At 41.3% G+C, this 24,237-nt stretch overlaps 3 protein-coding genes across 3 annotated transcripts; 1 reads left to right on the top strand and 2 right to left on the bottom strand.

The window, feature by feature from the left end:
- Nucleotides 1-458: 458 nt before the first annotated feature.
- esr1 (estrogen receptor 1) lies at nt 459-12,170 on the bottom strand. Its single transcript, XM_026193869.1, has 10 exons — nt 12,109-12,170; nt 8,031-8,456; nt 6,959-7,167; nt 6,030-6,146; nt 5,378-5,565; nt 5,133-5,286; nt 3,595-3,733; nt 2,473-2,606; nt 1,057-1,240; nt 459-879 (listed from the first exon to the last, which is right to left on the bottom strand). The coding sequence occupies exons 1-10, from the start codon at nt 12,120-12,122 to the stop codon at nt 543-545; spliced, it is 1,902 nt and encodes a 633-aa protein (XP_026049654.1). The 5' UTR covers nt 12,123-12,170; the 3' UTR covers nt 459-542.
- On the bottom strand, nt 10,696-14,449 carry dcph1 (damage control phosphatase 1). Its single transcript, XM_026193870.1, has 5 exons — nt 14,080-14,449; nt 13,600-13,705; nt 13,265-13,506; nt 12,583-12,748; nt 10,696-12,234 (listed from the first exon to the last, which is right to left on the bottom strand). The coding sequence occupies exons 1-5, from the start codon at nt 14,136-14,138 to the stop codon at nt 11,455-11,457; spliced, it is 1,353 nt and encodes a 450-aa protein (XP_026049655.1). The 5' UTR covers nt 14,139-14,449; the 3' UTR covers nt 10,696-11,454.
- A 3,930-nt stretch (nt 14,450-18,379) lies between these two features.
- zbtb2b (zinc finger and BTB domain containing 2b) lies at nt 18,380-24,229 on the top strand. The gene is made up of 3 exons (XM_026142988.1): nt 18,380-19,075; nt 22,141-22,321; nt 22,607-24,229. Exons 2-3 carry the CDS (start codon nt 22,149-22,151, stop codon nt 24,015-24,017), a joined length of 1,584 nt encoding a protein of 527 aa, XP_025998773.1. The 5' UTR covers nt 18,380-19,075; nt 22,141-22,148; the 3' UTR covers nt 24,018-24,229.
- The last annotated feature ends 8 nt before the right edge of the window (nt 24,230-24,237 follow it).

The raw sequence follows: 24,237 nt of genomic DNA, 5'->3' as shown, positions 1-24,237 counted from the left end.
ATCTGAGAGAAAATTGGGTGCGCTCACCCACATTACCTGATATCTATTTTTTAACAATACCGGCATCTAAGCACAACGAATTCCACGTTCATTTGAACTAGTTTTACCATCATTTCCTGCGTAATTCTTTCTCTTTTATTTCCTTTAAATGAAAAAATAATGCCCATCAGCCTCTTAAATCACAGAGGAAGTGCACTTTGGTCGAGGCGAATAAACAGAAAGATTAGCTGCTCATTGTTTGAAATCACCGTAGCTAACAGAGCACCACATTAAACATCTGCTGTTTTGGAAATGATAAGCGGTACTGGAAAGCTGATTGAAAATCACAGGTATCATTAAAGGCAGTGTACAAGGCTGACAGCACTGAAATTCAGACTGCTGTGCAATTCCAATGAGAAGGTTCTCACTAAACAGCTATAAAAATCACCTCATTTATAAATATTCTCTCATGCAAACTCGACTATAACCACCATCTTTAATTCACCAACCCCTTTTTTTTTTAATTCTCTGCACAAACCATCCATAAAAATGACTTTAAACCTTCATAGGATGCGGGTGCAGTCGGAATGGGACCCCCTGTACTGCAGGACACCTGGACCTGTGGGCGCTCTGCTCAGGTTCTCACGCCTCGGGCTCTCGTGGTTGCCTTGAGGTCCTGAACTGGAACCAGCCGAGGAGGTGCCTTCATCATCGCCACCACCCCCGCCGCTGCTGCTGGTGCTGCTGGTGTTGGGAGAGTCTCTGTCACCCTGGGACCAGGACTGAGATGGTTTGACTGGGCGATGGATGCGTTGAGCATCCAGCATCTCCAGCAGCAGGTCATACAGAGGCACTTTGTTCTTACACTTCATGCTGTAGAGGTGCTCCATGCCTTTGTTGCTGCAGGGAGTGTAACCAAAGAGAGATGGTGACCTCACCTGCTTTCTAACACTGCATTCTGCAACCTAGAGTCTCTGTTAGATTTTACAATGTGTTTAAAACCTTCCTCACACTGTTACCGTCATCACATTAGGGCGACTGAAACTAGACATTTTCTCACAGTGTTTTGAGTTCTACCTCATGTGCCTGATGTGGGAGAGCAGCAGGAGCAGCTGGGCCTGTCTTCTTGACTGGTGCTGAGCCGAGCACCCCAATTGGCTGATATGAAATATGAGCGCATCGGTAATGGTGTCCAGCATGTGTTGCACTGCCGCGCTGTCGTGAAGGGGCTCCATTGTGCCAGTGCAGAAAGAAAAGGCACCTAAGAGACCAAGACATCATCAGCTCACTGCCAACTTTCTGTCTAAAGCTCGTTTTTTCTCTTGAACTAATCTTTTCAAACATGTTTTTCTTGCAATATTCACAAAAAAACACAAAAGTTTAAATAAGGATGTCACTGTAAGCTTAAATGCCCCGTTTTAGAGGTTTCGTTTTTTCTACTGTTCATTCCGTATGATGTCATCAGTGAGACAAGATATTTCTGGTCATCTCAGGCACACAGCTTTGTTTGTCTTTATCTTACAATATAAAGCACCTTAAAAGGCAACTGTTGTTGTGATTTGGCTTGATATAAATAAAACTGAATTGAAAGATAATTGCTGTGTTACCACAAACAGATTGCATATCATCGCCGACTCAACCCCATTCGGTAGCAAACTGATAGCAGACTGACTGCGTGTTGTTGAGGTTTTATTGCCGCCTTAAAAGCGACACGTCAACATCTACGAGTGGTCCAGGATCTGGACCCCAACCATTTCAAAGCCGACAAAATCATGACATCATTGCATGCCGCCACAATAATTTTGGTTACTGTGCTGCAGTCTTCATCCGCTGTTTTCCCCAGTGTGCCTGCAGCATTAAAGGAAGGTGCGCTAAAACAGCTCGTTTCAGATCAAGGCGTGGCTCCTCTAGTTGAGTCCGAGAAGAAAATTATGGAGCTTCCTTAACAATACTCAGCTTTCTTACAATGAAGAAACGTCTAAATTTTTATTTGAAAAAGGATCTGATCCACATGCTTAAGATGACGCACGGCAATCTCAGTAATCTAAAGTTCATCCCGCTCCAGCAGCTGAGCCAGTAGTGTCATTTCACTGGTATTTCAGACTTCTCTTATAGAATACCTCAATCTCCGGGGCAAACACAGCCCTCTGTGCTGTCTCATGTTGTCATGGGAACAGCTATTGGTTATTGACGGTACAGATCTCTCCAGAACGCTCTGTTCGCCTAATCTGTCTGCGCAGCACTGAGAGCTTTACCTCTGTGGGTGTAGTTTGACACTGTTCAATATTTACTCTCAGGAGCAGATACACAAACCTTTGGTGTGGCGTTCTTGTGAACAAAACGGAGTGGATATTAGAAAATAAATAAATAAATAAACTAGGGAGCGGATCCTTTTATTTGTGAAGTGTCCTTCGATGTTTTCAGGTATCAGTTTGGTCTCTCTCTCTCTTTGAAATGCTTTCACAAGGAGGTCACGTTAACACGGTGTCTTACCAGAGTTTAGCAAAATGATAGCTTTGAGACAGACAAACTCCTCAGGTTTGAGCTTGAGCATCCGGAAGCGGGACGCTGTGGCCAGCAGCATGTCGAAGATCTCGGCCATGCCCTCGACGCATGTGCCTTCAGTCCTGGACAGCAGAATGAATTAATGTGTCATGCAGGAAGAAAAACAATATCAAGATCACACAAGTTACCCAAAAAGTCACATTTTAACAAAAGCAGATCACCGCTTTAGTGCAGAAGGAGAAGAGCACCATCAAACTATCAAACAAGCAACCAGATAAACAACTAATGGACTGAATGGCTGCAAGGCTCCATTTGTCCACACAGTTGAAAGGTGATGGAAAGATGGATAATGTGGCTGGAGTGCAAGTTAAAGTTGGATGGCACAGAGCTGAGGGAATTTGCCAACCCTGGTCCAACAGCATTTTAGTCATCAAGTCCAATTGGAGAGGACACTCATACCGGGACCAGGTTTTAGAGATAATACTCTCTAATACACTTTTGAATCAAATGGGACCATCAGGCACATCAGAGGGTAAAAGCTCTGTCTGCCCGCAAGTCTCCCTCATCCCTCGATCTGTCTCTGCCTCTCTCTTTTTCTCTGAGGTAGATACTGTGCTTTGGCCAGCTTGTTTACTCTTAACATGGCGGGAAATGGAGGGAACAGGCTGTGCCTGCAAAGCAGAAAACAGCCGTGTCTCCCCCGTATCTCTATTTTCTCGTCCTCTCTGTTCATCATTTAGCTCTATCTCTCTCTCACTGTCATCTCTCACTCCATCTTTCTTCATTTTCCATCATTCCTTGTATTGAGGGTTTGATTAAATCTCTTTCCTGGCTGCAAGCTCAGCACTGTAATGATGACGGGGTATTTCAGGTAGGAAAGAGGCTGCTCTCCTCTCCATGGGGAACATGTAATTAGTCTTTCACCGTGTGACAGACATGTTGGGATGGCACAATGCCTGGCAAAGTGTGAAATGGAAAATTTACAATGCTGATGTATCACCCTTAAGATGTGTCTGAGATAGAGAAAGAAAGAGAAATAGGTTGGAATAGCAGGGACAGCGAGATGAGAAAGGATACCAAGGTGAAAATTAGGGAAGTATCCCTCGCTACCTGTCCAGGATGAGGTCCTGTGCGAAGATGAGTTTGCCAGGACAGTGGATGGACCTCCAAATGAGCCCGATCATCAGCACCTCCAGCCACGAGCTCTCCAGCAGCAGCACCTGATCGTGAAGAGACAGCTGCAGAAAACCTAGAAACACAAAATACAAAGCACGTCGTGATGATAATTTTTGATGCCATGCAGGCAATCTCAACCACACCCAGCAGATTTAACAATTCTGAGCATTTGAAGCATCCGTCCTGAAACAAAATAAGGCCTTTAGCCAGAAGACTCACAGATAAAAGCAAAATAAAAATCTTCACTACAAATATTAGCCATTAGTAGTTTCAGCCATTATTCTGTACTCAGAAATTAAAAACAAAAAAAGTAGATAAGTCTACTCAGAATATCTGTGCTTTTTAACCAGGACAAGTAATAGAATATTAATGTCTCCTGCTCACCTTCAACCCACTCAAAAATGACTAAAACATCCACACTCTTGTTTTAAGCCAGAGAAAATCTACTTGAATATATCATCTGCAATCTCTGCTCACAAAAGAAGCTTTATTGCTGGCAATCAGCTGGGTTAAATTCATATATAATTACAGCCAATCTCCCCCATTGTGCCCCCTGTACAATGTTTGGAACCTCTTGCAATTAAAGTTGGGTATCTTTGGGCTTTTAGTGACACACAAGGTTGTAATGCCTCAAAATCTGGGTTTTAAACCTCCCTGCCAGGTTTGTGTGTGTGTGAGAGCACATGTAAAAAGGGTGATGTGTCTTATACTGCATTTAGGCTCTATGGGGTGCCTGCAGATTGACCAAACAATCCTCTCAAAGGTGATGACTGTAACTACTATTTCTGTAATGGCTCTGTATTCGTGTGGGGGGCTTATGTGTACTTTTACTACAGAGGTCTCCCATCTCTTCGCTGTTTCCTAAGAAGTCAAATTGACAACAACACACACACGACTGCAACTTCACACATTACGTCTGTGCACGATTAAGGGATTTTTTTCCAAGATTTTTTATTAGATGTCACGATGCTCCAAAGAAATGGCGCACATAATTTGCATGTGACCTCACATTTATGCACATGTTGTAGACTGATGCGCTATAACTATTTAACAATAAACAATAGGATACTGTAGCACTTGCATGATTACTGGAAACATTTTATTAAAATAGATCGTAAAGGCATCACTTTGCCATACACATACAACTAAACCTGATCATTTTATGTGTGGTCATTTGTCATTTTGTGATGTAAGCCACAGTTTCAGGGCCTGTTAGACATTTAATCTATAAATTATTACAGTGCTGTAATATTTTTTCTTTGTCTTACAGAGAGGATTTTTGTTGATGAACATCACCAGATCCTTGGAATATCCTAAAGAGTCAAAGAAGACTTCAGGCTAAGATGTATCTGGTAAACTAACACAGCCATTCTATGAACACCCTCTGGATACTGTCTATTGCTGCTCTTGTCTTAATGTTTAATTGTTGCTTCTTTAAATTCTTCTTTGCTATACTTTAGATTAATTCCTACCTGGAAGCTTCTTGGCCCATGCGATCATGTGAACCAGCTCCTTGTCGGCCATGCTGGTGAGTAGGGTCATCATGGTGACCTCCGTGTAGGGTTGGTTCATCTTCTGACGAGAGCACAGGGTTGGAGGCTCAGCACCCTGGAGCAGGAGGAGCACCTGGATGACAATCAAAATTTCCCCCTAAATCAATAAAACCTGATAGTGGACTTTCATAAAAACCTGCTGTAGATGCTCACTATTTCCTCACCTGATCAGGAGGTATGCTATTTAAAGAGGATCTTCCTCCTCCACCACTTGTACTGCTGCTGCTCGTTGCATGCTTCCTTCCATCATGAGGGGGCGCCTTTGTGTGTGGCAGGTCTTTGGCTGGTTTGTCTCTGTCGCAGGCCCGTCGTTTTTCACGCCGCAAAACACGTCCGCGGTCCTTACGCATACCTTGAGGACAGACCAAGGATGAAATAACATCATGATACAAAAAAAAGAGGGAAAAAACAAACAAGTAGTCACGGGTGTGTAGATAAATCACTTCACTCTTTCCCCCACATTGTTCAAAAATAACTTCATGTTTTGCCACGTCTTACCACGGATGCGCAGATTCTTTTGGACTACTGAGTGATTCAGGAAGTATGAAAACAAAAATGTGACTGAGCAGTTGTACTCCTTAAGAGGAAATCTCTTCAAGGTCATGTTAAAGTTAGTCTCAAGCTTATCTGGATCCAACAGCAGCCTCATGTTTGTGCCAAGTTTTTCCACAGCAAGACAATCAGTTTTTAAATTTATAAAGAAGAGTGTAATTTTTGTTAAAAAAAATTATTAATAGAATTTCTTTACACGATTTTACAAAAAATTAAAACGTGCAAAAGGTGGAGAATCTTTCTTCTGCTGGTGTTCACCCTCACCTCCTTTCATCATGCCCACTTCGTAGCACTTCCTAAGACGGCAAGCCTGGCAGCTCTTCCTCCGATTCTTGTCAATGGTGCACTGATTTGTCGCTGGGCACATATAGTCATTGTGACCTGAGATGAAAGAAAATCTATTACTTTCAGCTACCCACTTCAGTGTGCAGTTCAGATTTAGGTTATTTAGTAGCCAGGTGCACTCTATTCCCCATTCTAAATGAATCTGAGATGGAGCAAATTAAAACGTGGCATCTTGGCTTTGTCATTGCCATGGAGACAATTGGTTTCTTCTTAAGCGCTCTTTCATTGCACGACTTTGCATCAATGCACAAACCGCATCAAATCATAAACATGACGCAGACACCAAGCACACTGAGTTTTGGTTTGCACACACAGGGGCAACAGCACAAAGAGTTTAGAAAACAGTTGATGTCTCACAAATGAAAATAAATAAATGGACTGAAACCTAAATTGTCTCTCAGTTTCACAATGTCCACTTTCTGACATGCGTCCTCCCTCCGTCTCCTCCTTTAACCCAACAGTATTCAACTCCAATTAGGCTGCTTATTTTTCTGTAAACATTACAGGTCGTTCACTTCTGTAAAATGAGCCAACAACATCCAAACTTCCTGTCAGGAATGTTCTTTAGATTTCCCCATGTCATAAATTAACCCATATTTAATGTCTTTGGCTGAAGGACAGGACACTATGTCTTTTCTGCTTGATAGCACTCAAAGTTAAGAAGCCAATTACTTTAGTGCACTGTGTTCTTCAATACTGTTATTTTCTATGACAGACACAATAAAGCCCATGATTTAGACAGTTTCCTAATTTAATCAACTGTAGTTGATCTGTAGTGTTTCACAAAATATAGCGCAATCCTTTTATATCTACTGATGACAAACAGATAAAGCAGACAGACTACCTACCCTGGATGCTCCTCTTGAAGAAGGCCTTGCAGCCCTCACAAGACCACACCCCATAGTGGTATCCAGACGCGTAGTCACTGCACACAGCGCAGAAACGCGTCTCTTTGGTCATTTCAAACCCCCCAGCTCCAGCTCCCAACTCGCCCACGCCGTATGCCTCATCACGGGTACCACACTGGTCGTCTCTGGGAACCGGCTGATGGCTGGACCTGCAACACGCCATGAATTTTAATTTGGTAATTTCTTTTGTTTTCATAAAGATAAAGCTCAGTTGCAGAGTTAATCAAATAATACATCTGGATATTTTTGCCAAAAAATGGAACATTTTCTTTTCCCTGAAAATGTTAGGCAAGTCATTTAGTGATTAATCAAATCTTATCAGAACGACTTTAATACGACAGCAGCTGACAGGAGGAGCGGAGTTTTATTTTTCACCTGAGGCAGGAAACAAACTGTGTGTGTGCGTCTGTTGTTCTTACGTATTGTTCCCTTTTCAAGGTCCTTAACAAAGTCCTTAATCTCTGGAATTAGAGACCAGGACAAAGCTTGATCCTTTCCTCAGAGATAATAGTTATGTTTTGTATAAAGCAAGAGAATAAAAACAATGTGGTTATATAATTGTTCTGTTATAACGGCATTTACAGGACCCAACTGAATGTCACTGCCATAATTCACTAATTACAAATTCTGAATTTAGTTTTCCAGTAATATTTTGTTCTACTGTCCCCTGGTAGAACACACCAATTAAATAAATAAATGCCAGAAAACACCGGGCTTAATTATTTTCTTTATGGTATAGTCACCTAAAATTTATAATGAAGACATGATAGAGGCAGCTACAGCTGTCGCAATGAAGCAGCATACCTGATGAACTGGTTTTGACTGTACTTATCATGTTACGCTTGCATAATCACCAAACTTTTGCACAAACACAACTGCCAAACAATCAAAACCAAGCCCTGGATGTGCCATTGCCAGACAAATAATTAAATGTGTCAGAAGGGGGTAATAATTCCATTCACTTTTTTCCTGTCACTTTTCTCCACCAGAAAAAAAAACTGCATTTCCTCACCTGTAGACGGGTGTTGAAGTGGTTTCCAGATAGTGGTGGCTGGGCGGGTGCATAAAGGGGCTCAGCCGTGGGCTGGAGGGCACAAACACAAGTGGACTGGTTGTCCCACTGCCCAGGGACTGAAGACTGCCATCGGACGGTGGTCCGTGAGCGTCCAGAGGAGCCGAGTAGCAGCCAGTGGTGGAGTGGCTGTAAAGAGGAGTTGGGGCAGGGGTGGGGGCGGCATAGTCATAAGACCCTTCCAGGAAGTCCACAGTGGCTACCCCTCCAGACCCCCGGCTCTCTTCGGGGTACATGTCGTAGAGGGGGGCACGCAGCGATGGCGAGACGCGAGTTGGAGAGTGGGGCTCCAGCTCTGAGGAGGCTGGGCTGTCCCTGGGTCTGAGTACTGGTCCGCACGGCTGTCTGCTCTGCGCTGGGCTCTGCCTGAGCAACATCACAGCACAACAGCAGTGATAAGCAACATGATTTAGACTGGCTCTCCCATTTGTTGGGAGGGGGAGTGGAGAGGAGTGTTGCTCTCCCTCTCTTTATTTTTTCCCCCTCACTTGCTCTCTGGGTCTCTTCTCTCCAACAAAGCTTGTCAGACAACTTGAAAGCTCCACTGTTATTCAGCTTTTTTGTGTCTGCCTTCAGCTTCTGGTCACTAAGCTCCAAAAGAACAAAATAAAAAGAGTTTTAAACAACTCTTCCTGTATTTTATTTATTTTTTGTCAGCAAAGCACCTCCTTCTTTTCTAATACATCTTCACCAAAGTGTGAGAGGGAGAAAGGCTGGTGGGACAGAGGGAGAAAAAAATAGTCATTCACAAACAACTTGTGTCTTCTCATGCGTGCCACAGTTCCCACTCGTCATTTGTGTAATATGGAAGAATTGTCACTGGTTGCACCTGTTTTGCTGAGAAAAGTTGACTGCTTATTCATTATTTGCTCAGCCGATAGCAGCACAGGACAGATGTGATGTACTGCCAGTCTATTTGCAGTGAGATTTAAAGAAATCACTGTGGACAGTTTACAACAACAACAGCAGAGGCTGAAAGAAAACCACAATCTACCATTACTACTACTATACTACTACTCACCACTTACAAACGAAGCATCCTCCTATGTGCTGTACAATGTACTGGCTCTGCTTGCCTCACAGGCATTTAGTTGAGCTCATTGGACACAATGGGAACAGTGGAAAGGTTTGAAAAAAAGGATAAACAAATTAAAGATACAGCCAAATCGATAACCGTGGTGCGTTTAAGTGCCAGGTCACCATAACACAGCAAACAAAGCAGGAGGTCAAATCTCTTTCTGACAGCGAGTAATTACACAATCAATCCCCAATGAAGAGATTGATAATCATTTTTATGCTTCACATTTATTTCTTCTCGTTAAAAATTGCAATAAATCTGAGAGAAATTTTAAAAGATACCTTCTGAGTCACATTCCATTAAGGGAAGGTTGATATAAGTTACAGATCCACAGCATGGACCAGTTAATCATCACTTTATCCGTTCAAATCACAGGCGAAGCAGAACACTATGTGTACAAAAACAAAGCCAAGGGACCGACCAACCACTGTTGATAAAAATCAAATGTAAAAAATAACTGTTTACAGATTTCGGAGTCAATGACAGAAAGACGCACAAAAATTATTTGGGCCATTTGAATTCACGTCTTCTTGCTACTCAAGTGAGACATGTTGTCATTTATGTGAGAAATTTATAAAGTCAAACATGTTCTCATGCAATAATTAATGGCTACCACCAAGTGGGGGAGAAAACTTGACACGGAGCCCTAATTTTCCTTTCTCTGTGGTACATCTTTCTTGTGTAAACAGCCCAATTTTCAGGACATGTCAGGTCAAGTGGAAAACAAGTGGCCCTGATGATTTTTTCTATTTTCCCTAGAGTAAAATGAAGACATTGTTACACCAGGGGAAAAGAAAATGAAGGGTGAGAAATGAAACAGCTAAATCACCTAAATGATTCAAGATAAGATGTTTCCTGCAGTAATAAGGCCTCATTTTCATAAGGTACCACATTCACAAAGCATCAGAGCAGCCTAAATTATGCCAGTGTTGTTACAGCTCATTCTGAATTGTAATGCACATACTGCAGCATTTCCAGCTGTTTTGTTGGCCATTTTTCTTGGTCCAACCCGACCTGAGTAAATGAAAGGTCATCAGGAAAACACTCTTATAAATACAGACTAAAGTCACAACCCTGGTGAACCGACTACCTTATAAGAGATTGTGTGTTTACAAATGTGTTTGTTCATTGTTTTAACATTAAGGTTAACTGGGTCTTTATATTTTGCTGTGTATACATGTAAATTAAACTCTCCTGTTACACTGTTACATGCAAGACCAAAAATACAGGTCAAATTTAAGATCAAATCACAACAGCAGTCACCTCAAGGTGCTTCACACTGTAAGGTAAAGGACCCTATAATAATGGTAAAGTCCTTACAATAATGTAGAGTTTAGGCAGCTACTCTGCACTGTGTTGGCACGTGGTATTCAAGAAGGTTACAGTGGAAGAATTATATCCTTAAATTTAGTTATAGCACTTTCAGAAATGCATTCATTTCAATATGGACAAATTTACAAAATAGCTATTAGTATACAAAAAAAAACAAAAAACATTTTTCTTGCTTGTAAAGTACGACAAAAGGAAAAAGAGCAGAGTCATAGTAGTGATTTATTAAATCAAAACAAATGATCAAAATAACATTTTCACCCAGCAGCACTATGGGATCCAGTTAACATCACCTGTTGATTACTAAAAGTGACAAACGACATGACAATGTGCAAAGAGACATCCACTTTTATCTATGGAGATAGAGGTCCAGGTTCCCATTTTAAGCAAAACAAGCACATGCCACTTATTGTTACACTGCTCCAACAACAATGTAATTTTCAAAAAATGTTATGATCTGCTTTTGGTGAACTTAACTCGCTGTAATCACACGGAGTAAAACAACCTGAGCTGAATAAAAAAAAAAGATAAAAAAAAGAAAGAAAAACAACAACAACAACAACAACAACAACAAAAAAACCCAAACAAACTATAAGTTAGATTTACATCATTCTCACAACTGCATGCAAAACTGTTTCTGCTATAGAATTCATACTCAATTTTTTCTCAGTAATTGCTCACAGCATTAACCTGTAAACAGTATGACTAAATTCATGGTTTACTACACATGTAGGATAAAATGTAGGAGGTGAAATTTTGATATGAGATGGCTTTTTATGAAATTATTACTGAGTATTAATTATTGTGCGCGTTCCTGAATCAAACTTGATGACGTGCTAGTAAACAACATTTAACAATTCCCCTAACTTAAGTGTCTAGTGGTTTAAAGGTATCGCCTGCTTATGAAGCTTCTTTTTAAACCCATGTCATCAAAGTGAGTTCCTGATTTGAACCTTACTATTCTGACTTTGGATTGTGGAACTGAATCACAGCGTACTTGCCGCTAGTCATCCAGCTTGGATCTTGGGAGGTAAGCTTCTCCCCTTGTCCCGGTTGCAGACCAACCTGAATGTTGGCCTTGAGAGTCCTCAGGCTGCACAGCGTTGCAGGCCCAAAGCCTCGCAGTGCAGTTTCAAAGCTTACTGTGTGCTCCCAGTCCCTGTCTCCAGTCAGCTTCCTGTAGTTGAGATCGCCTTTAAACAGCACCAGGTCTGCTCCCTGCAGGGTTGTATACAGGTCAGGAGCATCGGCTGCCATGTCGCAGAACTCATGGGGCTGTGTCCAGAAAGGATGATCATGATAGCACCACATTCCCTCTTTCAAGTACCTCTGCCACTGAACACCACATTTGGAAACCCACTTGTGATTGGTTGCCATGGCCTGCCGAATGGTCCACTGAAAATCTTTAGCTGTGACGTCAGAGACAAACCACGGGATGGATTTGCCATGAAAATGAATCTGACGTGCAAGGCCAGAGGAAACCAGGAAGTCGGCTAAGACCAAGTCAGTGACCAACTCGAAGCCAGCATTGTCTAGAACAATGTCCACTCTGTCTGCATTGTTTTTCCCTGACTCCCTTGGCCTCTGCGCAGAAATAAGAGCTGACCATACCCTTTTGGTGTCATCCACCAGGATGAAGGGCAGGAGGCTGTAGAGGGAATCTAGTGGACTGGTCTTCTGGGAGTTCTCTTGGCCAGCAGATATTGACAGATCACACTTGTTTCCCCACAGAGATACCTTAAAAGAGTCACAAAATGTATTCAATAAATAGTAACTGAATACTGTAAAACATAAAATCTCCAAGAACTAATGCACCACATTTATTGCAGTTATGAAGGTCTAATCCCACTGGTATTAGTGGGTTCATTTTAAATTAGGCTACCAATCACAACAAGGATTCACAAGAGGACCATTCATCTCAGGTGTAGCCAGAATCACTCACTTTTAAATACTAAAAAGCAAAGTTTTAAATAAATAAATAAATAATTTAAATAAATACAAATGGAAAATTGAAAAAAAAGAATAGTAACTTACATACTGAGAATCTTGTAAATGTATAGCTTTAAGGACATAAATTGAACTGACCTGCATTAGTTTGCTGAAATGCTCAAACAGCGGATTCTTAGACAGCTCGTCTATGTTGTTCTTGATGCCCTCCAAGTACGTACACAAGGACATCACAGCCTGTGAAGACTCAGTAAAGCTCTGAGTCTTTCCCTCATTAAAGACATCAAAGTCACTGATGGGAGGACTGAAATAAAAGAAGAAATAAAATCATAACAGAAATCATAACAAAAACTAAACAAACACAATCTAAAAAGAAATGAGAAGGGGAATTGGAGAGCATATCCTCTGCCAAAGATAGAGCTCAGACTTTCAAAGCAACTGATCTGGATTTACACAACAACTAAGTGGATACTTCCTTGTCTTCTATTGTACCTTTGCATAAAGTTTCATGAAATTCAGTTGTGTTAATTTTTGTCTAACCTGGCTAACAAACAAAGAGATAAATACAAGCCTTGGCAGAGGAACATATTTACTGAAGGTCCACCGGTTGTGAAACTCAAGGTTGATGTTGATGGTCAAAATCATTTATCCACTAACCAATGCCACTGTGTTTTTGTTTTTCTATGCACCACTATATCAGTCAGTACCAAGGTTTTGTCAGTATATAAAAGTATCCCTCAGTAATATACTAAAAGTTATTACAAAATTCCAGGGTTTACATCTACAGTAGCTTCCATTGTAACATATAAATGCTTCTCACTTGAGCAAGAGCGCCTCGTGTATCCTACGGTACATGTAGCACTCCACGTAAAGCCAGGGAGACTTGAACCAGCTGACAGGCTCCTGGTCACCTTGCAGTCTCTGCTGCCTCTCTAGGTATTGGTTCCAGGAATCTGTGTCCGGTAGGCCGTCTGTCAGTGCTAGCACTGGCTTGTCAGTTTGCAGCTCATTCCTCAGCTTAGATAGCAGAGATATAGCTTGCTTCTCTGCCTGGATACCCACCTGGTTGAAAATAAAGGGGAAGCACCGGCAAAATCCAACGCAAGTCTTAACGTGAACCTCATAACTGCCTCAATTGAATGAACGTGGTCTTACCTCTCCGTATTCCTCAAAAAACTTGTTTTTATTGCGATGAATTGTGTCAACAACTTTGGTCAGGATGGTGGGTAGTCTGTCTCTAACGGTCAAATAAGCAAATGACCTGCAGAGAAAACATATAACCAAGAATATCTCCCTTTTATACTGCAGCACTGATTTGCAAGTTAACTAGCTAATAAGCCATCTGTAAGCTTAGCTTTTTCTTTGTGGAATACAAAAAGTATACTCCCTGGAGTGATATTACCTTCGCATGCTTATCTTTGTTTACCCATAAAATTTCTGGTTTGACCTAAACAACGTCCTGTGCTTGAATATCTACACACCATCACTGCCAACTTACAGCTAGCAGGAAGCTAATGCTATTGCTAGTCTGGACTCTACCGTCCCAACGTTACGAGACCATTTTCATAAGGAAACATAAATCCCCAGGTTATTAAAAATTCTGCGATAAAGTCAAGTAATCAGCTGTCAACCTACCCAACCACTCTGGCAGACAATGAAGGGGGAACTCCGTGCATAGTTTGATCCGTCGCCATGATGTTAGCAGGGGTTCAAATTCAAACTTTATCAATAAAAGCACTGGGACAGCAATAAAGTTTCTTGAATAGCTAGGAGGTTAAAGGTGACGTCTGCTTTTCTGCAGAAGTCACGTGTTGAGATAGGTTGCCCCAGGGTTCACTTCTTATTTTTGCTAAGAATATTTTTACATTTGTAAAAAATACATTTCTTCCCACTTGCGCTTTGTGCTTTTAGTGAGGGACACGATACTACCATCTAACGGTTAACACGTAAACTACAGTGCTGACAACCTGTCAAACTGTTACCGAGACTGCATTTTCAAGTCGTATCAACTGTTTCAGCAATACATATTACCTTAAATATCAAAGGTCTCAAAGCTGGTGTTATCTCAGGTGGCTCTAAGGTTGGTACGCCTGCCGCGTTGCATTGAGCTGCTGAGGTAGCACGCTGAGCATCACTTGTTGTCCAGGGAAACTATTGTCATGGAGACATTCATTCATCCTATTAGAAAAGGCCAAAGGGTTTTTGGCGGCAAAAGGGGAGGAGAAGTGGGCGGGGTTGGGTACTGCGGTTTCCATTGACTTCCTGTTTCTGACCCTTGTCAAATGTGGAAGAATAACAATGCATACAAGTGTCGTTTTTTATGTGTAATATGTTTGCTTATATTAGTAAATATAGAATGTGGGCAAAAGGAGTTATGAATGGGTTATGTTATATATTAATATGTTATATATGTTGTTTCTTCTTCCTTCTTAAAACCTTTACTAAATTCTACATCAATAACAACTAGCTGTGTTTTTCATTAGTTTGCCGGCCAACATGTGAAACAAAAACACGCACATGTAAAACATCGAATCTTTTTTGGCAACTGCTACATTTCTTTTATTTAACCAGGTAAAAAACAAAACGTAATCCTTGCTCTTACAAGATAAAACTTGTTTATTTTTTTAAAGTTTAAGTCTGAACATGAAACAATTCAACTTAATATTTTTATATGAGATGGCGTAAATGTAAAAATTTATTTTTCAAGACAGATCTGGCCAAGAAGGCAGAGGAAATTGTACAGTTCTATGAGCATACTTTAATGACCAAAAATAACTTGATTGATTATAATGTGCACAGTAACACAGAGTCGGTGTCAAATGCAGAGACTTTATTTTATCTATGTAATATCTATCTAAATCACATTCACTACGGTGTATTTACTAATGTAAATAAAGATACTAACACATGATCACATGGAAAAAATCGGAAATCACTTTTCGGCAGACAAGCATTGACCGAAAAGTTTAAAGAAAAGTTGACCTACTGACACCCTTTTTAACGACTCCTTCATGTATAGCCAAGAAGGTTACGAAAATCAACCAATCAATGATTAACGAAAATGGAAAATGTAATTGGCAAGTAACAGAAGAGCAGTCAAACTAACAGCTAAAGAATACAAAATCTAATACGTTATTTTTTAGCTTGTGATACACATGACTCTGGTATACCAAAAATAACAGGGTAACATGCACTGTATATGTCGTGTTTGATCAGCTCCAGGAAAAAATACAACAAAATAAAACAAACAAAACATGGCAACAGAGTAGGCCTAATGACGTAAATTCGCGGTCGGTCCGTTTTTCTTTCTTTTTTTTGTGGGGTGGGGGGGATCCGGGCTTCCCCTTTTATGAGAAACATGGCCAACTGACTCTGCTATCACGATTACTGGCCTGGAGAGATGCGCATATCAATTAATTCAGGCGGTGCTTTCCCTTCTCTCAGATCATCCCCGCGGTCACTATGGGAACACGACCGGGCGGTTGTCAGGATGTCGGGGTCCTTGGGAGTGGGAGTCCAGCTGCGTCCACCTCCGCTGTTCATCTATCGCCGGCTTCCCATCCCCCCGCCGGGCCCCAGCCTGGCCGGATCTGTTTTTCTAAACCGAGAGAGCAGTGACTCACCACTCCGGTTTCAAAACAGGCCAAGGACGGGGGCAGGGCGGCAGTTAACGTTAAAGGCCTTGTTCAGCTGGGTGTTTCAGCTCCCCACACGCAGTCACGCCATGCATTACTTAACAGCAGGATTTCGTTTGTGCGACAAGCCCCTATAAACTGCAGGGACAGGCACAAATCTCACCATTCTCGTGTTAAAAGATACGTTACTGCAGCGCAGATGAATTAACCGGTAATAACTGCAAAGAATAAGTTGTTCTGAGAAAATTTAAGACAGATTAAGTCCATATAAACAAACGTGGGAAGGAGTACATTTATCCTAATGACACAGAATAAAGCTTGAATGTATTGATCCTCATTGTAAACAGTAACAGTGATCCAGTGGTTTACAGTTTATCTACTACATTCAGTACATCCCTGCCGTGCATCTTTCAGTAATCAAATATGCTTTTGTTCTTGACGTCCTCGTGGTCTTCATCCATGTTTTGCTTGTTAAATATTTTGAACCATCCATAAATCTACATTTTTATTAACCGAGTAGCTTAAGTAATGTTATGGCCAAGATTGTTTCTCCTTTTTTTTTTAACAGGACAAAGACTTAAAAGCCCTTACGTCCCACCTAATAGCCATTTTATCCCCTCCTTTGAATAGACTCCACCCAGCCTCCTGCAAAGCAAGCATTTTCAAAGAGCCACAACTTGCTTAGGTTCATCCTCCCTTGTGAACCCTGTGTCCTTAAATGTAGCTCAGTAATGGCAGGCCTTGGGAAAAAAAAGGTGTTTACACTGGGACAACATCCAGCAACTTGCTGATGACAACATCTGATGACAAAATATTGACATGACTCCAAAGTACACTCGTGAAAAGCTCCGCCTATACTTTCTGTGTCTCTGGTTTTGGTTAAAATTCAACTGAAACTACTTCCCCTTCACAAAACTTTTCAGAATAAGACTTCCAACATTTTGAGTTTCCCAATGCATTTGTTTTTTTTTTCTTTTCTTTTTTTTGAGCTCACAAAGTAACAGCTGTAACTTAAAGCCCCCTCCTGAACTCTATACAAATTGATGCATTTTCAGAGTTTTCACATCACATAGTTGTAGGTGGAAAGTGTCTCGCCTATAACACGAGTTTAAGGTGCACACCGGTGAGCATGTCTGGTGACATCACAACCAAACCTGTTCCAAGAAGTAACTCTGCAACATATTTTTTAGCTTGCTTTGCTGGGCAACTTTCACTGATGTAGGGGACATCTTTTTATTGAGGAATTAAACTTTTGAAAATAAAAGAAACAGAAATGTTATAGTTGGTGTCCAAGTGATTGGGTGATACAAAGTTAATGAAATATTAGACCTTAACTGTGTTTGCAACTACATATAACACTGCCAAGGCAAGTTACCACTACAGAATACAGAGTACAGCGTTGGTTTCTTTGCTACTATTTGTACTCTTTTACAGATGTGGCAGGAAATTACTTTAGTTCCACAAATAAAAAAGAAGTGACAATAAATAGCCAGAATACTGATAAAATATCTAAATATAACATTACCCAAACATGTGACATGATATAGTCATATAGGAACCAAGTAGTTACCATAAAAAGAGCGTGTAGACTTTTAAGTTGTGTTACAGATCTACTTAACGTGATTCTTGAATTCTGAAATTCTGTTTTGCTGAAAGATAAAGGGATTTGTTTAAGAAACTGGAACCAAAACAGACCAACAGTGATCACAATCAGAATCAGCTTTATCGATCAAGTATATGAAATCAAACAAGGATTTGTGCTGTTCTTTTTTCTCTTTGTTCTCAATGTACTTAACAGAATAGACAAAAAGACAACAGCAACGTAACACAAACAATAACAACGTGTACAGTGTGTTTAGATTTATATTTGCAATGCAATGGTGCAGAGTGCAATAAATTGTGGAACAAATAACAGATGGATCACTAGTTATATATACAGTATATGCATGGAATATTGACAGTATTATGTATAATATAGACATGCACAGCAAAACAATATATACACCATGCTTTAGTTCAGCAGCAGGATTGTGGATGTTTGAGTTATATATAATTCATCATCATACAGTTAGGTTTTCAACTGCAATATAATTATTACTCGATTATAATCTAAACAGGTATATTAAGTATGGTGTCTTCTTCATAAAAGCGACCACTTTTCTTATTCCAAAGAACAATGCAATCTTTTAATAATCAGTGTGAATACATTTAATATTCTTATCTGATTTAAGAAATACTATAAAAATTATTTAAGTGTTAAAGTTGTAAATAAAAATAAACAAATTAGTATTTCTCCCCTAATTATTATTACTGTTAAAAACAAAAGTAAAATCATAATGACCATTTAAACCTAGATATCTTAATTCGTCTTTTGAACCGTTATTTGATGTCTGCAACAGCCCCCGACATGCACGGTTGCGTTAGCCTAGCTTAAGTATCTCTATACTGCCCTTTAACTTGTTGAAAATCTACTTTAACCTTATATGCAAACATGAGACGACTGTGAGTAACGCAGTTTGTAATGTGGCCAAAAAGTCATGGCCAACACACAGAGACACTCACTGCCACAGTTTGGTTTTATGTTTACGTGTCGTTAACGGCAGCGGCACAATTATTAACTCGCAGACTGCGTGGAGCTGCTGGCTGTTTGTGTTCAACCTCTTCGGCCGACTGTCAAAAAAAAAAAAGAAAGCTGGCAAGCGGGGGTTGATCTCGCGGCGGTTACACAGTGCGGGAAATTAACGTTAACTCAAACGCCCCCTGCTCAACGGATTTTACAACGGCTGTTTTTGGCTGGCTTTTACCCACAGTCATGTGATTGTAACGTAAAACCCCTAACCGGAAAACACCGACGGACGACCCTCTCTCCGCTGCCAACGAATGCAGCGTTTACAAGGAACAGTTGAAGCTGCTGCGAGCCCAGAGGACGGACGAGTCTCCGGTAACAAACAAACAACGGCGACACGGCAAACTCCGCCAATTTAAGGAGCGCGCAGGTACGGTTGTTTTTAGCGACATACCAGCCAGTTCGTTTACTTGTATTGTAAAATTAGTGCGCTACTCGTGTGTGCTTCGGCTAATACTGTAATTGTCACGGGGAAGTTAAAAGAAACGCGTTCGTGACCAGCCCCATCCCCCTTGCGTCGCTCGCTCTCCTTCCTCGTATGTGTGTGTTGGCCGCGCGCGAGCGCGCACGTCCGTTTTCTCGCGCTAGCAATAGCAACCGAGAGAGACCTGAGGCAGGGGCAGGACTCAGTCCAAGCGCGCTTGTGTTGTACGCTCCGTCTGGGCTTCTTTATGTACTCGACGTATAATTTTCTGTTCTCTGTAATGAAATGCTTTATTTCTGTAGCGTGTTTACCTTCCTCGCATGCTTCCCTCATGGGCACTTGTACGGTGTATTTTTTTTGGAGAATCTCACTACGGAAGTAACTGTTCCACGTGTCTACATCACAGCGGGGGCGGTGCAACATTGTTACGAACAACTTAGTATTGATTAAGACGTACTCTATTGGCTTTCGAGTTGCTCGATTGCGGTTAAATAGTACTGTTATCTTACAAAATCGCGTAAGTGAAGCCCCAAATTAGACTGCTTTAAGAAAACAGGCGGATTCGGAGGCTCACCGCGATTTCTGGTGTTGCAGAAACCCGCAGCATATAGAAATAAATACTTTTGCAGTATCTATCTATCTATCTATCTATCTATCTATCTATCTATCTATAAGTGAAAAGGTTATTTATTAAGAAAGAGCAGTCAATTAATGACTGAAGATTCTGATACATTAATGATTTCTGGTTCTCTTGTGGGTTTAGCAGCTATTAAGGACAACATTTGCCTCTGTCGTGTTGCTTTTAGTTTTCCTGTGCTGCTTTGTAAACCGAAAACTAGTGAACATAAAATTAGATATATAACATACATGATGCATGTCACTGTACTCAAAAAGCAACTATGATGTTGTGATAGAGTAGGTACCCAGGATCAGGGCAACTATTAATAAGACCATTCATTGATTGTTAGGTATATAGCAGTGCTGTAAAGAGGACACACAGCTATAGCACACCTAGATAAAAATAACCTAGCAGTAAAATCATAAAAATTAGGATGTTCATTTTTTTCTCCATTTATTTTAGAGACATGGTTTGGAGATGATGGCGGTTTGGAATTGTGAGGTATTCTGAATAAAAAGCACAGATCGTCACTGACATAGATGGTGTAATATTGTGAGGTTAGATATTTAAGGTAGTGGGGCCCATCTTTACAGAGAAGAGCAGAAGAAATATAAACTGGAACCACAGATTGTTCTGTACTGTTATTTTTAGCTTGTTAATGTCTAATGTATGATGACCAAATTAGGGCAAAATACTTTTTAAGAAAAGTTATTATTGATTGATTGAGTGATCATTCATTTCACCTGTAATTGACTGTAAGCTGTCTGTTGTGAATGAAGAAAAGTGAGCAATTTAGCATTGGTGGAGGTTGGATTTAGTGCTGAATTGTAATTCTAGCAAGGTGTATCTACCTAGTGTATATTAATATTACGTGTGACAGAATCAAAGGTGGTCTATATTATGATTTAGTCTTCTGAGCCTTCTGTGCCAGTTTTTATTGCAGAAACTCTAGCATGTTCCTGGTGTGCTGCAATGCCAGCTTCTTTGCACTCTGACCTTTGAAGCAGATGTGCGGAGGGCTTTTGAATGCTTTTTTGTGGTGCTACACATTCTGATCTGTATGAGAAGTTAAGTGGTGAGGTGTCCCTTATTGTCTGCTTGCGTGATGTGGAGAACTGTTGTAGCAAGGAGATCCACATGGTTATCTACTGAACAGGGCTAGAACCAGTTTGTCTTAGGAATGTGTGTCGACACCCATAACCCTGGTCATGTGATCGCCCAAAGCCCTCTCAGTCCTCCGGTGACCTAGGGTCAGCAAAAGCTCATCTCATTGGTTAGGTGAAGCCGCAGAGCTCAGAAATGCTCCTTGAGTTTGAATTCCCAGGACTTACCCAGAACTGAGTGCTTCAAAAAGTTAATTGTACACAGACAAGAGCTGCAGATATAGTATATAACAGTTAGTGCACTTTCACCGTAGGACACAGTTTTTAAAAGAGCTCAAATGTGTTATTCAGACCTGAAAATTATATGTGGTTGTCTCCTCCAACTTTTAAAGGCTCAAACATCGTGGAAAACATAACATTAATTTAAAAAGCATGCAATTTCTACCTACCAGGATGTCATTTGAGGCCCTTTGACTAAATTTTTTTGTGTCAATGTTTGTTTGTAGTATGGTGATATAATTTTTAATTTCTCCATTAAATATTCTGAGTGGAAACCTTTTTCAGAATTATGTATTAATTAAAAAAAGGTTTTTGTATATGTTCCTCTCTCACACATCTAGTAGATGAGTTTCCTGTTATAGGAATTTAAATGCAATTTAAAGGTGTATTTTTGTTAAAATATACCTGGATATATATATCCATCACCATAGAAACACAGCCTTTGTTAGACATTTTGCAATTTTCATGATTAGGTTTTGTTGTTTTCTCATCAGCTCAGGGTAGCGTTTTTGAGACTGCCATTAGAAGTCAGTTAGGGACTCTTGAGTGCAAAGCTAGTTTGAAAACTTCAAAGGCAGCCAGTCAGTCTGGATAAAATTGATTAAAAGTGTCTGGTCTCTGAAGTTCATTCAGAACAAGAATATTTTTTCCATGCGTCTGATGTTCTGGATGAAATTTAAATAAGAAGCCGACTTGTTTTTCCCACGTCTACCAATGTACAACACTCAATATCCACAGGAGTTCAATACAGTTAGCCAATCAGATTAAGATGTTTGGATTTGCTAAATCATACCTTTGATAAGCATGCGTTTCTGTGAATTATTGCTTGAGAAATGATCTCCAGTGTCACTAAATGATTCTTTATGGTTGCGTCAAGTTAGCCTTTACAGGGTCGTTAGATCTCCACCGTCAGCCTAACTCTTTGTGGTCACAATACACTCTGGTCTGCTTCCAGACAGGAAACTTACTGTCGCTTGTGTCTGTGTGTGTTTTTGTGCGTCTTTGTGCAGGTTGAAGAATGGAGTTGGCCAACCATGGTCTTATCCTGCTGCAGCAGCTTAACGCTCAGAGAGAGTTTGGCTTCCTGTGCGATTGCACCGTGGCTATAGGAGATGTCTTCTTCAAAGCCCACAAAGCTGTCCTCGCTGCCTTCTCCAACTACTTTAGAATGCTCTTCATTCACCAAGACAGGTATAGCGGGAGAGTACTAATAGTTGTATCAGAGAAATAGCTCAGAAGTCCCTCAGTGATGACAATTTGCATTCAAACAGAATAATGCAGATGTAAAATGAAAAAACAACAACAACAAAAAAGTGATAAACAACTTGTTACAGGTTTTTAATTATTCAGACATCAGGAGTCTTTCCTGCTGAAAACTGAAACTTGTTGCAGCATTTTGCTGTTGCTTTTTTTTTTTTTTTTTTAAATCTCAGGTATCATTTGATGTTAACTGACCATATTCTGTATGTATTTTAGTGACTGTGTGCGTCTTAAGGCTACGGACATACAGCCAGATATCTTCAGCTACCTCCTCAACCTGATGTACACAGGCAAACTTGCCCCACAGCTCATAGACCCTGCACGACTGGAGCAGGGGGTCAGATTCCTGCACGCCTATCCACTCCTGCAGGAGGCAAGCCAGTCTGTGTATTCCCACCCCGAGCAAAGCATCAACCTCTCAACCTCTCTCTATGGCATCCAGATCTCTGACCAACAGGTTGCGCTGTCGGCCAGACTGCCCAGTCGGCAGAATCTCTCTTCACCCTTTGATACCGAGCAGGGGAGCTCAGAAGGAAAGTATCCAGCCACGCCGCCTACTAGTTCATACACAAATTCCTTACCACCAAAGCAAGCTTCCTCACCCCCAGATATGGAGGCTTCAACTAGTGGTGCAAAGCCTATGGTTGAGGACGGGGTAATGGATATCCTAAGTCCGGACGGTTCGTCAGCAGGTGCCATCCTCCATGTAAAGCCCAGCATAATGAAGCGGAGTTCCTCCTTTAGGAAGCATTACTCCTGCCATCTCTGCAGGAGTCGATTTACCCAGAGAAGTCTCCTGCGAGAGCACCTCCTGCAGCACACACAGGCTCTTCAGCAGACCTCGACTGAGCCCAGCAATTCACTCTCACTTGTCATAACTAAAGAGCACGGCTTACCAGCTGAGGGAGTTCTAAAGGGAAACAAGGCTGGGTCAAGTGGCTCGGTTGCACCGACAGCGGTCGAGATCATTAGCGACAGTGAGCAAACCCCTGTTTCAGGTACCAATTCAGACTCTCCTCGAGCAGAGGTGTCCACTTCCAGCTGGGGAGTGGGAGGGTTAAATTCTCAGGCCGATACGCCTCCTCCTTCAGATATCGCAGACATCGACAACCTGGAGAACACAGACGTGGACCGGGAAGTGAAGCGACGGAAGTACGAGTGCTCCACTTGTGGCCGCAAGTTTATTCAGAAGAGCCACTGGCGCGAACACATGTACATCCACACAGGAAAGCCTTTCAAATGCAGCACTTGTGGCAAGAGCTTTTGCCGTGCCAACCAGGCAGCCCGGCACGTGTGCTTAAACCAGGGGGCCGACACATACACCATGGTGGACCGGCAGAGTATGGAGCTGTGCGCTGCAGGTGACGACAGCAACCAGATGGAGGCGATGTTTATGGGCTCATCGAAGCCTTACAAGTGTAACATTTGTGCAACTACGTTCTCTAGCCCGAATGAGGTGATCAGACATCTGTGTTTCACCCAAGGGGGATTAGTGGGGCTGCAGGGAAACTCAGGTGCAGGTGCGCTGCTCCCACGTGAAGAATTTTCCAAAGATGAAGGCTCAGATTTGTCCAACTCTGTTACCCCACTAGAACCCATAAAGACTGAGGAAATCCTCGTAGAATAGTACCAAGGCTTGTGCTTCTGTCCTGTTTTTGAAAAAACAAACAAACAAGTGTGTTATCTAAATTATGTTCAATAGGTAAGCTAAAGGTGAAGATAGTCAGGTGACGTATGTTTGAGGCTCTCTTAAACTTTATTTTTTTAAAGGTGCAGTGTTTAGGCTCGATAAAACAATGTTTAAAGTAAATACGCTTGCTCTGTTTGGAAGAAAATCAAATACGTTA

Source organism: Astatotilapia calliptera, chromosome 15 (genome assembly GCF_900246225.1).
Source record: "Astatotilapia calliptera chromosome 15, fAstCal1.2, whole genome shotgun sequence".
In the NCBI taxonomy this organism is placed as follows: Eukaryota; Metazoa; Chordata; class Actinopteri; order Cichliformes; family Cichlidae; genus Astatotilapia; species Astatotilapia calliptera.
Note: the sequence above shows the minus strand (reverse complement) of the source record. Positions and strands in the feature narration are given on the sequence as shown.

Coding starts and splice junctions, on each gene's coding strand:
- esr1 (XM_026193869.1), bottom strand. Junction 5,566..6,029: donor AGTGGGCATGATGAAAGGAG/GTGAGGGTGAAC, acceptor TCTGTCCTCAAG/GTATGCGTAAGGACCGCGGA. Junction 880..1,056: donor TCCCACATCAGGCACATGAG/GTAGAACTCAAA, acceptor CACTCCCTGCAG/CAACAAAGGCATGGAGCACC.
- dcph1 (XM_026193870.1), bottom strand. CDS start 14,138: ATGGCGACGGATCAAACTATGCACGGAGTTCCCCCTTCATTGTCTGCC. Junction 13,507..13,599: donor TTTTTGAGGAATACGGAGAG/GTAAGACCACGT, acceptor ATTTTCAACCAG/GTGGGTATCCAGGCAGAGAA. Junction 12,749..13,264: donor CACGAGGCGCTCTTGCTCAA/GTGAGAAGCATT, acceptor CTTTTATTTCAG/TCCTCCCATCAGTGACTTTG.
- zbtb2b (XM_026142988.1), top strand. CDS start 22,149: ATGGAGTTGGCCAACCATGGTCTTATCCTGCTGCAGCAGCTTAACGCT. Junction 22,322..22,606: donor CTCTTCATTCACCAAGACAG/GTATAGCGGGAG, acceptor TATGTATTTTAG/TGACTGTGTGCGTCTTAAGG.